The sequence below is a fragment of the Salvelinus fontinalis genome, chromosome 11 (assembly GCF_029448725.1).
Source record: "Salvelinus fontinalis isolate EN_2023a chromosome 11, ASM2944872v1, whole genome shotgun sequence".
Classification (NCBI taxonomy): domain Eukaryota; kingdom Metazoa; phylum Chordata; class Actinopteri; order Salmoniformes; family Salmonidae; genus Salvelinus; species Salvelinus fontinalis.
Genome location: NC_074675.1, coordinates 57,310,959 through 57,326,090, shown reverse-complemented (window position 1 = coordinate 57,326,090; position 15,132 = coordinate 57,310,959). Strand labels below are relative to the sequence as shown.

The following is a 15,132-nucleotide window of genomic DNA, read 5'->3' as shown; positions in this document are numbered from 1 at the left end:
GTCGTGGCTCTATGTAGTACTGTGGAATAGAGTTCCATGTAGTCGTGGCTCTATGTAGTACTGTGGAATAGAGTTCCATGTAGTCATGGCTCTATGTAGTACTGTGGAATAGAGTTCCATGTAGTCATGGCTCTATGTAGTACTGTGGAATAGAGTTCCATGTAGTCATGGCTCTATGTAGTACTGTGGAATAGAGTTCCATGTAGTCATGGCTCTATGTAGTACTGTGGAATAGAGTTCCATGTAGTCATGGCTCTATGTAGTACTGTGGAATAGAGTTCCATGTAGTCATGGCTCTATGTAGTACTGTGTGCTTCCCATAGTCTGTTATGGACTTGGGGACTGTGAAGAGACCTCTGGTGGCATGTCTTGTGGGGTATGTATGGGTGTCTGAGCTGTGTGCTAGTAGTTTAAACAGACCTCTGGTGGCATGTCTTGTAGGGTATGGATGGGTGTCTGAGCTGTGTGCTAGTAGTTTAAACAGACCTCTGGTGGCATGTCTTGTGGGGTATGCGTGGGTGTCTGAGCTGTGTGCTAGTAGTTTAAACAGACCTCTGGTGGCATGTCTTGTGGGGTATGTATGGGTGTCTGAGCTGTGTGTTAGTAGTTTAAACAGACCTCTGGTGGCATGTCTTGTGGGGTATGTATGGGTGTCTGAGCTGTGTGCTAGTAGTTTAAACAGACCTCTGGTGGCATGTCTTGTGGGGTATGTATGGGTGTCTGAGCTGTGTGCTAGTAGTTTAAACAGACCTCTGGTGGCATGTCTTGTGGGGTATGTATGGGTGGACTGTGAAGAGACCTCTGGTGGCATGTCTTGTGGGGTATGTATGGGTGTCTGAGCTGTGTGCTAGTAGTTTAAACAGACCTCTGGTGGCATGTCTTGTGGGGTATGTATGGGTGTCTGAGCACTAGTTTCAATACCAAAAGCTGCCCTGAAGTCTAACAAAACAGGCCCCGCAATCATTTTATCACCAATTTCTCTCAGCCAATCATCAATCATTTGTGTAAGTGCTGTGCTTGTTTAGTGTCCTTCCCTATAAGCGTGCTGAAATTCTGTTGTCAATCTGTTTACTGTGAAATAGCATTGTATCTGGTTAAACACAATGTTTTCCAGAAGTTTACTAAGGGTTGGTAACAGGCTGATTGGTCGGCTATTTGAGCCAGTAAAGGGGGCTTTACTATTCTTGCAGAATGACTTCAGTTTCCCTCCAGGCCTGAGGGCACACACTTTCTAGTCGGCTTAAATAGAAGATGTGGCAAATAGGAGTGGCAATATCGTCTGCTATTCTCCTCAGTAATTGTCCATCCAGGTTTTCAGACCTCAGTGGCTTGTCATTGTTGACAGACAACAATACTTTTTTCACCTCTTCCACACCGAATTCACTTTACGGAACTAAAAATTACAATTCTCGTGTTTCATAATTTGGTCCGATATACTTGGATGTGTGGTGTCAGCGTTTGTTGCTGGCATGTCATCTCTACGATTGCTTATCTTTAATATATATAATATATATATAAATAATATTTCTTATATATTGACAATGAAAAAAATCATTAAGGTCGGTTAAGGTTTTGTAATGAATGAACCATCTGATTCAATGAATTTAGCCTTTTTTCCCCCAAAATGTCATTTAAGGTGCTCCAAAGATGTTTACTGTCGTTCTTTATGACATTTATCTTTGTTTCATAGTGTAGTTTATTCTTTATATTCAGTTTAGTCACACGATTTCTCAACTTGCGGTACGTTTTGCTAATCGGTTGTGCAGCCAGACTTATTTGCCATTCCTTTTGCCTCATCCCTCTCAACCAACCCATTTTTCAATTCCTCATCAATCCACAGGGATTTAACAGTTTTTACAGTCATTTTCTTAATGGGTACATTTTTATCAGTAACTGGGATAAGTCATTTCATAAAGCAGCGTCTGGTTGCTCCTGTAACGGTCCTGACCTGTTTTATGTTGTTTTTTGTATGTGTTTAGGTCAGGGCATGTGTTTTGGGTGGGCAGTCTATGTTATCTGTTTCTATGTTGGTTTTGGTTGCCTGGTATGGCTCTTAATTAGAGGCAGGTGTTTTGCATTCTCCTCTAATTAAGAGTCATATTTAGGTAGGGTGTTCTCACTGTTTGTTTGTGGGTGATTGTCTCCTGTGTCTGTGTCGATGTTACACCATACGGGAATGTTTCGGTTTGTTCGTGCGTTTATGTAGTCTGTTCCTGTGTCAGCGTGCTTCGTGTATTTGTAAGTTCGTTTGTTCAGGTCTGTCTACATCGTTTTGTTATTTTGTTAGTTATATCAAGTATAGTTCGTTTTCGTCTTTGTCTGTTTTGTTTATTTAATAAATCATCATGTATTCACAACCCGCTGCGCCTTGGCTCGATCACTACTCCACCTCATCTTATGAAGAGAAGGAGGACCACCGTTACAGAATCACCCACCATTCCAGAGCCAAGCAGCGGAGTAATTGGAGTAAGGGACAGGAAAAGAAGGAGCAATGGACATGGGACGATATATTGGACGGAAAGGGTTGCTACACATGGGAGGAGATCCTGGCTGGTAGGGATCGCCTCCCATGGGAACAGCTGGAGGCACTGAGGAGAGCAGAGGCTACCGGAGAGAGGAACCGGAGCTATGAGGGAACGCGTCTGGCACGGAAGCCCAAAAAGCCTGTAAGTAATTCCCAAAAATTTCTTGGGGGGGGGCTAAGAGGTAGTGGGCCAAGGGCAGGTAGGAGACCTGCGCCCACTTCCCAGGCTTACCGTGGAGAGCGGGAGTACGGGCAGGCGCCGTGTTACGCAGTAGAGCGCACGGTGTCTCCTGTACGAGTGCATAGCCCAGTGCGGGTTATTCCACCTCCCCGCACTGGTAGGGCTAGATTGGGTATTGAGCCAGGTGTCATGATGCCGGCTCAACGCATCTGGTCTCCAGTGCTCTCCTCGGGCCGGCATACATGGCACCGGCCTTACGCATGGTTTCCCCGGTTCGCCTACATAGGCCGGTGCGGTTTATTCCACCTCCCCGCACTGGTCGGGCGACCGGGAGCATTCAACCAGGTAAGGTTGGGCAGGCTCAATGCTCAAGAGTGCCAGTACGCCTCCACGGTCCGGTATTTCCGGCGCCACCTCCCCGCCCCAGCCTAGTACCTACAGTGCCTACACTACGCACTAGGCTACCAGTGCGTCTCCTGAGCCCAGTTCCGGCACCACGCACAAAGCCTCCTGTGCGTCTCCAGAGCCCTGAACACACTGTATCTTCTCCCCCTACTAATCCTGATGTGCTTGTCCTCAGCCCGGTGTCACCAGTGCCGGTACCTCGCATCAGGTATAGAGTGGGCTTTGAGAATACAGTGTGCCCTGTCCCTGCTCCCCGCACTAGTAGGAAGGTGCTTATCCTTAGCCCGGTGCCTCCAGTTCCGGCACCACGCACCAGGTCTACAGTGCGCCGTATCCGGCCAGAGCCATCCGTCTCCCCAGCGCCATCTGAGCCATCCGTCTCCCCAGCGCCGTCTGAGCCATCCGTCTGCCATGAGCCTGCAAAGCCGCCCGTCTGCCATGAGCCTGCAAAGCCGCCCGTCTGCCATGAGCCTACAGAGCCGTCCGCCAGACAGGAGCCGCTAGAGCCGCCCGCCAGACAGGAGCCGCTAGAGCCGCCCGCCAGACAGGATCTGCCAGAGCCGCCAACCAAACAGGATCTGCCAGAGCCGCCAACCAAACAGGATCTGCCAGAGCCGCCAACCAGACAGGATCTGCCAGAGCCGCCAACCAGACAGGATCTGCCAGAGCCGTCAACCAGCCATGAGCAGCCAGAGCCGTCAGAGAGCCATGAGCGTCGAGAGCCGTCAGCCCGCCATGAGCGTCGAGAGCCGTCAGCCCGCCATGAGCGTCGAGAGCCGTCAGCCTGCCATGAGCGTCGAGAGCCGTCAGCCTGCCATGAGCGTCGAGAGCCGTCAGCCTGCCATGAGCGTCGAGAGCCGTCAGCCTGCCATGAGCGTCGAGAGCCGTCAGCCTGCATAGACCTGCCAGAGTCCCTCAGCCAGGATCTGCCAGAGTATATCAGCCGGGACCTGCCCCTTGTCCCGGTGTTGCCCCTTGTCCCGGTGTTGCCCCTTGTCCCGGTGCTGCCCCTTTTCCCGGTGCTGCCCCTTATCCCGGTGCTGCCCCTTGTCCCGGTGCTGCCCCTTATCCCGGTGCTGGTCTTTATCCCGGTGCTGCCCCTTGTCCCAGTGCTGCCCCTTGTCCCGGTGCTGCCCCTTCTCCTGGTGCTGGCCGTTTATTTAGGGGATGTGAGTTTTAGGGTGGTCATTGGGAGGGGTAGACAGAAGCGGGGGGTGACTATGGTGGTGTGGGGACAGCGTCCAGAGCCGGAGCCACCACCGTGGTCAACTGCCCACCCAGACCCTCCCCTGGACTTTGTGCTGGTGCGCCCGGCGTTCGCACCTTGAGGGGGGGGTTCTGTAACGGTCCTGACCTGTTTTATGTTGTTTTTTGTATGTGTTTAGGTCAGGGCATGTGTTTTGGGTGGGCAGTCTATGTTATCTGTTTCTATGTTGGTTTTGGTTGCCTGGTATGGCTCTTAATTAGAGGCAGGTGTTTTGCATTCTCCTCTAATTAAGAGTCATATTTAGGTAGGGTGTTCTCACTGTTTGTTTGTGGGTGATTGTCTCCTGTGTCTGTGTCGATGTTACACCATACGGGAATGTTTCGGTTTGTTCGTGCGTTTATGTAGTCTGTTCCTGTGTCAGCGTGCTTCGTGTATTTGTAAGTTCGTTTGTTCAGGTCTGTCTACATCGTTTTGTTATTTTGTTAGTTATATCAAGTATAGTTCGTTTTCGTCTTTGTCTGTTTTGTTTATTTAATAAATCATCATGTATTCACAACCCGCTGCGCCTTGGCTCGATCACTACTCCACCTCATCTTATGAAGAGAAGGAGGACCGCCGTTACAGCTCCTCATTACACTCCACAGATCAACAAATATTATTTACATCAACAACATAGGAATCACTACAAAACTTATTGTATTACCTCTTATACACTATATTAGGCCCAGCCTGACCTCTTATACACTATATTAGGCCCAGCCTGACCTCTTATACACTATATTAGGCCCCGCCTGACCTCTTATACACTATATTAGGCCCCGCCTGACCTCTTATACACTATATTAGGCCCAGCCTGACCTCTTATACACTATATTAGGCCCAGCCTGACCTCTTATACACTATATTAGGCCCAGCCTGACCTCTTATATACTATATTAGGCCCAGCCTGACCTCTTATACACTATATTAGGCCCAGCCTGACCTCTTATACACTATATTAGGCCCAGCCTGACCTCTTATACTCTATATTAGGCCCAGCCTGACCTCTTATACTCTATATTAGGCCCAGCCTGACCTCTTATACTCTATATTAGGCCCAGCCTGACCTCTTATATACTATATTAGGCCCAGCCTGACCTCTTATACACTATATTAGGCCCAGCCTGACCTCTTATACACTATATTAGGCCCAGCCTGACCTCTTATACACTATATTAGGCCCAGCCTGACCTCTTATACTCTATATTAGGCCCGGCCTGACCTCTTATACACTATATTAGGCCCAGCCTGACCTCGTATACACTATATTAGGCCCAGCCTGACCTCTTATACACTATATTAGGCCCAGCCTGACCTCTAATACACTATATTAGGCCCAGCCTGACCTCTTATACACTATATTAGACCCAGCCTGACCTCGTATACACTATATTAGGCCCAGCCTGACCTCTTATACACCATATTAGGCCCAGCCTGACCTCTTATACACTATATTAGGCCCAGCCTGACCTCTTATACTCTATATTAGGCCCAGCCTGACCTCTTATACACTATATTAGGCCCAGCCTGACCTCGTATACACTATATTAGGCCCAGCCTGACCTCTTATATACTATATTAGGCCCAGCCTGACCTCTTATACACTATATTAGACCCAGCCTGACCTCGTATACACTATATTAGGCCCAGCCTGACCTCTTATACACTATATTAGGCCCAGCCTGACCTCTAATACACTATATTAGGCCCAGCCTGACCTCTTATACACTATATTAGACCCAGCCTGACCTCGTATACACTATATTAGGCCCAGCTTAACCTCTTATACACTATATTAGGCCCAGCCTGACCTCTTATACACTATATTAGGCCCAGCCTGACCTCTTATACACTATATTAGGCCCAGCCTGACCTCTTATATACTATATTAGGCCCAACCTGACCTCTTATATACTATATTAGGCCCAGCCTGACCTATTATACACTATATTAGGCCCAGCCGGACCTATTATACACTATATTAGGCCCAGCCTGATCTCTTATACGCTATATTAGGCCCAGCCTGACCTCTTATACACTATATTAGGCCCAGCCTGACCTCTTATACACTATATTAGACCCAGCCTGACCTCTTATACACTATATTAGGCCCAGCCTGACCTCTTATATACTATATTAGGCCCAGCCTGTCCTCTTATACACTATATTAGGCCCAGCCTGACCTCTTATACACTATATTAGGCCCAGCCTGACCTCTGATACACTATATTAGGCCCAGCCTGACCTCTTATACACTATATTAGGCCCAGCCTGACCTCTTATACACTATATTAGACCGAGCCTGACCTCTTATACACTATATTATGCCCAGCCTGACCTCTTATACACTATATTAGGCCCAGCCTGACCTCTTATACTCTATATTAGGCCCAGCCTGACCTCTTATACACTATATTAGGCCCAGCCTGACCTCTTATACACTATATTAGGCCCAGCCTGACCTCTTATACACTATATTAGGCCCAGCCTGACCTCTTATACACTATATTAGGCCCAGCCTGTCCTCTTATACACTATATTAGGCGCAGCCTGACCTCTTATATACTATATTAGGCCCAGCCTGACCTCTTATACACTATATTAGGCCCAGCCTGACCTCTTATACACTATATTAGGCCCAGCCTGTCCTCTTATACACTATATTAGGCCCAGCCTGACCTCTTATATACTATATTAGGCCCAGCCTGACCTCTTATACACTATATTAGGCCCAGCCTGACCTCTTATACACTATATTAGGCCCAGCCTGTCCTCTTATACACTATATTAGGCCCAGCCTGACCTCTTATATACTATATTAGGCCCAGCCTGACCTCTTATACACTATATTAGGCCCAGCCTGACCTCTTATACACTATATTAGGCCCAGCCTGACCTCTTATACACTATATTAGGCCCAGCCTGATCTCTTATACGCTATATTAGGCCCAGCCTGACCTCTTATACACTATATTAGGCCCAGCCTGACCTCTTATACACTATATTAGGCCCAGCCTGACCTCTTATACACTATATTAGGCCCAGCCTGACCTCTTATACACTATATTAGGCCCAGCCTGACCTCTTATACACTATATTAGGCCCAGCCTGACCTCTTATACACTATATTAGGCCCAGCCTGACCTCTTATACACTATATTAGGCCCAGCCTGACCTCTTATACACTATATTAGGCCCAGCCTGTCCTCTTATACACTATATTAGGCCCAGCCTGACCTCTTATATACTATATTAGGCCCAGCCTGACCTCTTATACACTATATTAGGCCCAGCCTGACCTCTGATACACTATATTAGGCCCAGCCTGACCTCTTATACACTATATTAGGCCCAGCCTGACCTCTTATACACTATATTAGACCGAGCCTGACCTCTTATACACTATATTATGCCCAGCCTGACCTCTTATACACTATATTAGGCCCAGCCTGACCTCTTATACACTATATTAGGCCCAGCCTGACCTCTTATACACTATATTAGGCCCAGCCTGACCTCTTATACACTATATTAGGCCCAGCCTGACCTCTTATACACTATATTAGGCCCAGCCTGACCTCTTATACACTATATTAGGCCCAGCCTGTCCTCTTATACACTATATTAGGCCCAGCCTGACCTCTTATATACTATATTAGGCCCAGCCTGACCTCTTATACACTATATTAGGCCCAGCCTGACCTCTTATACACTATATTAGGCCCAGCCTGACCTCTTATACACTATATTAGGCCCAGCCTGACCTCTTATACACTATATTAGGCCCAGCCTGACCTCTTATACACTATATTAGGCCCAGCCTGACCTCTTATACACTATATTAGGCCCAGCCTGTCCTCTTATACACTATATTAGGCCCAGCCTGACCTCTTATATACTATATTAGGCCCAGCCTGACCTCTTATACACTATATTAGGCCCAGCCTGACCTCTTATACACTATATTAGGCCCAGCCTGTCCTCTTATACACTATATTAGGCCCAGCCTGACCTCTTATATACTATATTAGGCCCAGCCTGACCTCTTATACACTATATTAGGCCCAGCCTGACCTCTTATACACTATATTAGGCCCAGCCTGACCTCTTATACACTATATTAGGCCCAGCCTGATCTCTTATACGCTATATTAGGCCCAGCCTGACCTCTTATACACTATATTAGGCCCAGCCTGACCTCTTATACACTATATTAGGCCCAGCCTGACCTCTTATACACTATATTAGGCCCAGCCTGACCTCTCATACACTATATTAGGCCCAGCCTGACCTCTTATACACTATATTAGGCCCAGCCTGACCTCTTATACACTATATTAGGCCCAGCCTGACCTCTTATACACTATATTAGGCCCAGCCTGACTTCTTATATACTATATTAGGCCCAGCCTGACCTCTTATACACTATATTAGGCCCAGCCTGACCTCTTATACACTATATTAGGCCCAGCCTGACCTCTTATACACTATATTAGGCCCAGCCTGACCTCTTATACACTATATTAGGCCCAGCCTGACCTCTTATACACTATATTAGGCCCAGCCTGACCTCTTATACACTATATTAGGCCCAGCCTGACCTCTTATACACTATATTAGACCCAGCCTGTCCTCTTATACACTATATTAGGCCCAGCCTTTGGAACTGTGGTTTTCCTAGATATGGCTACTATATTGTGATCACTGCATCTGATGGATCTGGGTACTGCTTTAGAGCTAATTTCTGCAGCTTTAGTAAAGATGTGATCAATACATGTGGATGATTTAGTTCCTGTGTTGTTTGTAACTACCCTGGTAGGTTGACTGATAACCTGAACCAGGTTGCAGGCCCTGGTTACAAGTTTAAGCTTTTTCTGAGCGGAAAGCTTAATTTAGCCATACAATATTTAAGTCACACAGAAAATATACCTCTCTGTTGATATCACACACATTATCAAGCATTTTACACATGTTGTCCAGATACTGACTGTTAGCACTTGGTGGTCTATAGCAGCTTCCCACCAGAATGGGCTTTAGGTGAGGCAGATGAACCTGTAGCCATATTACTTCAACAGTATTTAACATGGTCCTCAGATCCTCAAAAGGTTTTACAGCTGCACCATCGAGAGCATCCTGACTGGTTGCATCACTGTCTGGTATGGCAACTGCTCAGCCTCCGACCGTAAGGCGCTACAGAGGGTAGTGGGTACGGCCCAGTACATCACTGTGGCTAAGCTTCCTGCCATCCAGGACCTCTATACCAGGCGGTGTCAGAGGAAGGCCCTAAAAATTGTCAAAGACTCCAGCCACCCTATTCATAGTCATAGACTGTTCTCTCTGCTACCACACGGCAAGCGGTACAGGAGCAACAAGTCTAGGTCCAAGAGGATTCTAAACAGCTTCTACCTCCAAGCCATAAGACTCCTGAACATCTAATCAAATGGCTACCCAGACTCTTTGCATTGCCCCCCCCCCCTCTTTTACACCACTGCTACTCTCTGTTGTCATCTGTGCATAGTCACTTTAATAACTCTACCTACATGTACATATTACCTCAACTAACGGGTGCCCCCGCACATTGACTCTATACCGGTAACCCCCTGTATAAAGTCTCGCTATTGTTATTTTACTGCTGCTCTTTAATTATATGTTACAACAAACAAACAAAAAGTTACATTTTTTAGGTATTTTTTCTGAAAACTACATTGTTGGTTAAGGGCTTGTAAGTAAGCATTTCACTTGTTGTATGTGGTGAATGTGACAAATACAATTTGATTTGTCATGAGATCCTCTCTAATCTTTACAGGAATGTGGTTCTGAATATAAACAGCAACACCTCCAACCTGTTGGCATTTCTGTCTCTTCTGTAGATGTTATAACCATAATAAAACACACACACACACACACACACACACACACACACACACACACACACACACACACACACACACACACACACACACACACACACACACACACACCTTAGGTGAGGCAGATGAACCTGTAGCCATATTACTTCAACAGTATTTGTCATGAGATCCTCTCTAATCTTTACAGGAAGGTGGTTCTGAATATAAACAGCAACACCTCCAACCTTTTGGCATTTCTGTCTCTTCTGTACACGTTACGACTGTTAGGTTCTAATTTTCAGAGTAAATAACTCACGGACACTAGAGAAGATTGACCTAGTTTAATTCCTCCCAAAGGGTCGACACAGCTGTATTCAGACACAGACATGGCTTCCCCCGGGGCGGTTTCATACCCCACTTTCGTCTCCTCCTTATCGCTAAACATTGCATCATTCTTGCTAAGCAGGGAGCTAAGTGATATGAGCCTTCAACGGTTCCTCCCCTTATCAGTACTGTCACATGCGATCGTGTTCACTGCACTCAGCCCCTCCCAAGCTTCGTTATGGCAACCCTCATGTCTCTTTCCAGTCTCTATTCCCACTGGTCAGTCTCTAACAGTCCAGTCTCTATTCCCACTAGTCAGTATTCTAACAGTCCAGTCTCTATTCCCACTGGTCAGTCTCTAACAGTCCAGTCTCTATTCCCACTAGTCAGTATTCTAACAGTCCAGTCTCTATTCCCACTGGTCAGTCTCTAACAGTCCAGTCTCTATTCCCACTGGTCAGTCTCTAACAGTCCAGTCTCTATTCCCACTGGTCAGTCTCTAACAGTCCAGTCTCTATTCCCACTAGTCAGTATTCTAACAGTCCAGTCTCTATTCCCACTGGTCAGTCTCTAACAGTCCAGTCTCTATTCCCACTAGTCAGTATTCTAACAGTCCAGTCTCTATTCCCACTGGTCAGTCTCTAACAGTCCAGTCTCTATTCCCACTGGTCAGTCTCTAACAGTCCAGTCTCTATTCCCACTGGTCAGTCTCTAACAGTCCAGTCTCTATTGCCACTGGTCAGTCTCTAACAGTCCAGTCTCTATTCCCACTGGTCAGTCTCTAACAGTCCAGTCTCTATTCCCACTGGTCAGTATTCTAACAGTCCAGTCTCTATTCCCACTGGTCAGTCTCTAACAGTCCAGTCTCTATTCCCACTGGTCAGTATCCTAACAGTCCAGTCTCTATTCCCACTGGTCAGTATTCTAACAGTTCAGTCTCTATTCCCACTGGTCAGTATTCTAACAGTCCAGTCTCTATTCCCACTGGTCAGTCTCTAACAGTCCAGTCTCTATTCCCACTGGTCAGTCTCTAACAGTCCAGTCTCTATTCCCACTAGTCAGTATTCTAACAGTCCAGTCTCTATTCCCACTAGTCAGTATTCTAACAGTCCAGTCTCTATTCCCACTGGTCAGTCTCTAACAGTCCAGTCTCTATTCCCACTAGTCAGTATTCTAACAGTCCAGTCTCTATTCCCACTGGTCAGTATTCTAACAGTCCAGTCTCTATTCCCACTAGTCAGTATTCTAACAGCCCAGTCTCTATTCCCACTAGTCAGTATTCGAACAGTCCAGTCTCTATTCCCACTGGTCAGTCTCTAACAGTCCAGTCTCTATTCCCACTAGTCAGTATTCTAACAGTCCAGTCTCTATTCCCACTGGTCAGTATTCTAACAGTCCAGTCTCTATTCCCACTGGTCAGTATTCTAACAGTCCAGTCTCTATTCCCACTGGTCAGTATTCTAACAGTCCAGTCTCTATTCCCACTGGTCAGTATTCTAACAGTCCAGTCTCTATTCCCACTGGTCAGTATTCTAACATTCCAGTCTCTATTCCCACTGGTCAGTATTCTAACAGTCCAGTCTCTATTCCCACTGGTCAGTATTCTAACAGTCCAGTCTCTATTCCCAATGGTCAGTATTCTAACAGTCCAGTTTCTATTCCCACTAGTCAGTATTCTAACAGTCCAGTCTCTATTCCCACTGGTCAGTATTCTAACAGTCCAGTCTCTATTCCCACTAGTCAGTCTCTAACAGTCTAGTCTCTATTCCCACTGGTCAGTATTTAACAGTGTGTTTCCTTCTCTTCTCAGAGTTCTCCCTCGGTGCAAAGTGGAGAAGCTTTCAGATGGTTCTTCTAGATGTCGGACCACAACCTCCCTCCAACGTGACCACAACCTCCCTCCAACGTGACCACAACCTCCCTCCAACGTGACCACAACCTCCCTCCAACGTGACCACAACCTCCCTCCAACGTGACCACAACCTCCCTCCAACGTGACCACAACCTCCCTCCAACGTGACCACAACCTCCCTCCAACGTGACCACAACCTCCCTCCAACGTGACCACAACTTAACCTGAATAGTGTAGTCTAACCACTACAGTGGACTACACTACTACTATACTACAGTGGACTACACTACTACTATACTACAGTGGACTACACTACTACTATACCACAGTGGACTACACTACTACTATACTACAGTGGACTACACTACTACTATACTACAGTGGACTACACTACTACTATACTACACTACTACTATACTACAGTGGACTACACTACCAGGACAATACAAAACCAGGACAATACCAGGTATAAAACCAGGGCGAACCGTTGGACCATCATTTAACTTAACCATGGATGATGTTATCATGGATTATAACAAGGGTTCTTTTTTGGAACTCTGAATACAAGTATTGTTGGACCAAAACTAACTGACTGGCAAAGGAACAGAACTTTAAGAACTCTAGAAGGTTCCGCTCATTTCCTCATGTTCCAAGAGCAGTACAACTACAGAGCTGTCAGGAATCATCACATAATATTCCAGAAACGTTTTGTTTCCATCCCAAACAGCACCCTATTCCCTATATCGTGCACTACTTTTGAATTTTGCATATAGTGCATTATATAGTGTATTACTTTAAAAGTAGTACACTATATAGGGAATAATAGCGTGCCATTTGGGACCCTTTTCATTGAATAAGCCCCTCCTCTCTAAACTGTCTGGGACCCTTTTCATTGAATAAGCCCCTCCTCACTAAACTGTCTGGGACCCTTTTCATTGAATAAGCCCCTCCTCTCTAAACTGTCTGGGACCCTTTTCATTGAATAAGCCCCTCCTCACTAAACTGTCTGGGACCCTTTTCGTTGAATAAGCTCCTTCTCTCTAAACTGTCTGGGACCCTTTTCATTGAATAAGCCCCTCCTCTCTAAACTGTCTGGGACCCTTTTCATTGAATAAGCCCCTCCTCACTAAACTGTCTGGGACCCTTTTCATTGAATAAGCCCCTCCTCTCTAAACTGTCTGGTACCCTTTTCATTGAATAAGCCCCTCCTCTCTAAACTGTCTGGGACCTTTTTCATTGAATAAGCCCCTTCTCTCTAAACTGTCTGGGACCCTTTTCATTGAATAAGCTCCTCCTCTCTAAACTGTCTGGGACCCTTTTCATTGAATAAGCTCCTCCTCACTAAACTGTCTGGGACCCTTTTCATTGAATAAGCCCCTCCTCTCTAAACTGTCTGGTACCCTTTTCATTGAATAAGCCCCTCCTCTCTAAACTGTCTGGGACCCTTTTCATTGAATAAGCCCCTCCTCTCTAAACTGTCTGGGACCCTTTTCATTGAATAAGCCCCTCCTCTCTAAACTGTCTGGTACCCTTTTCATTGAATAAGCCCCTCCTCTCTAAACTGTCTGGGACCTTTTTCATTGAATAAGCCCCTCCTCTCCAAACTGTCTGGGACCCTTTTCATTGAATAAGCTCCTCCTCTCTAAACTGTCTGGGACCATTTTCGTTAAATAAGCTCCTCCTCTCTAAACTGTCTGGGACCCTTTTCGTTGAATAAGCCCCTCCTCTCTAAACTGTCTGTGACCCTTTTCATTGAATAAGCCCCTCCTCACTAAACTGTCTGGGACCCTTTTCATTGAATAAGCCCCTCCTCTCTAAACTGTCTGGTACCCTTTTCATTGAATAAGCCCCTCCTCTCTAAACTGTCTGGGACCCTTTTCATTGAATAAGCCCCTCCTCACTAAACTGTCTGGGACCCTTTTCGTTGAATAAGCCCCTCCTCTCTAAACTGTCTGGGACCATTTTCGTTAAATAAGCTCCTCCTCTCTAAACTGTCTGGGACCCTTTTCGTTGAATAAGCCCCTCCTCTCTAAACTGTCTGTGACCCTTTTCATTGAATAAGCCCCTCCTCACTAAACTGTCTGGGACCCTTTTCATTGAATAAGCCCCTCCTCTCTAAACTGTCTGGTACCCTTTTCATTGAATAAGCCCCTCCTCTCTAAACTGTCTGGGACCCTTTTCATTGAATAAGCTCCTCCTCACTAAACTGTCTGGGACCCTTTTCGTTGAATAAGCCCCTCCTCTCTAAACTGTCTGGGACCCTTTTCATTGAATAAGCTCCTCCTCACTAAACTGTCTGGGACCCTTTTCGTTGAATAAGCTCCTCCTCACTAAACTGTCTGGGACCCTTTTCGTTGAATAAGCTCCTCCTCTCTATTGTCTGTCGCATGGATAATAACGTGTTTTGGTTTTTGAAAGGTTCCAAAACGTTTGTATATTAACGTTGTGATTCCTCCATGTGTCGAGTAATAAAAAAGTTTGAAATAATCTATGTGTGTGTGTGTGGGTGGTGTGTGTGTGTACACATGTGTTTGGGAATATGTAGAGAAGTACTATTAAATCACAAAATGGGCCTGGATAGGTATTTTACATATCAGTTCACCACATCATATGTTGTAGCAAACTGTCAGTCGGTGACGTGGCACGTCTACTCCTGCTTCTTCCCTCCGGCGCTCGACGTCGCCGGTCTACTAACCACCGGTCCTGGCAACCATCATTAAGCACACCTGGACTTCATCACCATCCTGTTTA

At 46.3% G+C, this 15,132-nt stretch overlaps 1 protein-coding gene across 1 annotated transcript in view; it reads left to right on the top strand.

Annotated features, from left to right (window-relative positions):
• Positions 1-14,868, top strand: part of LOC129866003 (uncharacterized) — a 26,817-nt gene extending 11,949 nt beyond the window's left edge. Inside the window, exon 3 of the mRNA XM_055939137.1 lies at positions 12,340-14,868. Within this exon, the coding sequence (XP_055795112.1) occupies positions 12,340-12,387 (48 nt within the window). The 3' untranslated portion in view covers positions 12,388-14,868. The remainder of the gene's footprint in view (positions 1-12,339) is intronic.
• The last annotated feature ends 264 nt before the right edge of the window (positions 14,869-15,132 follow it).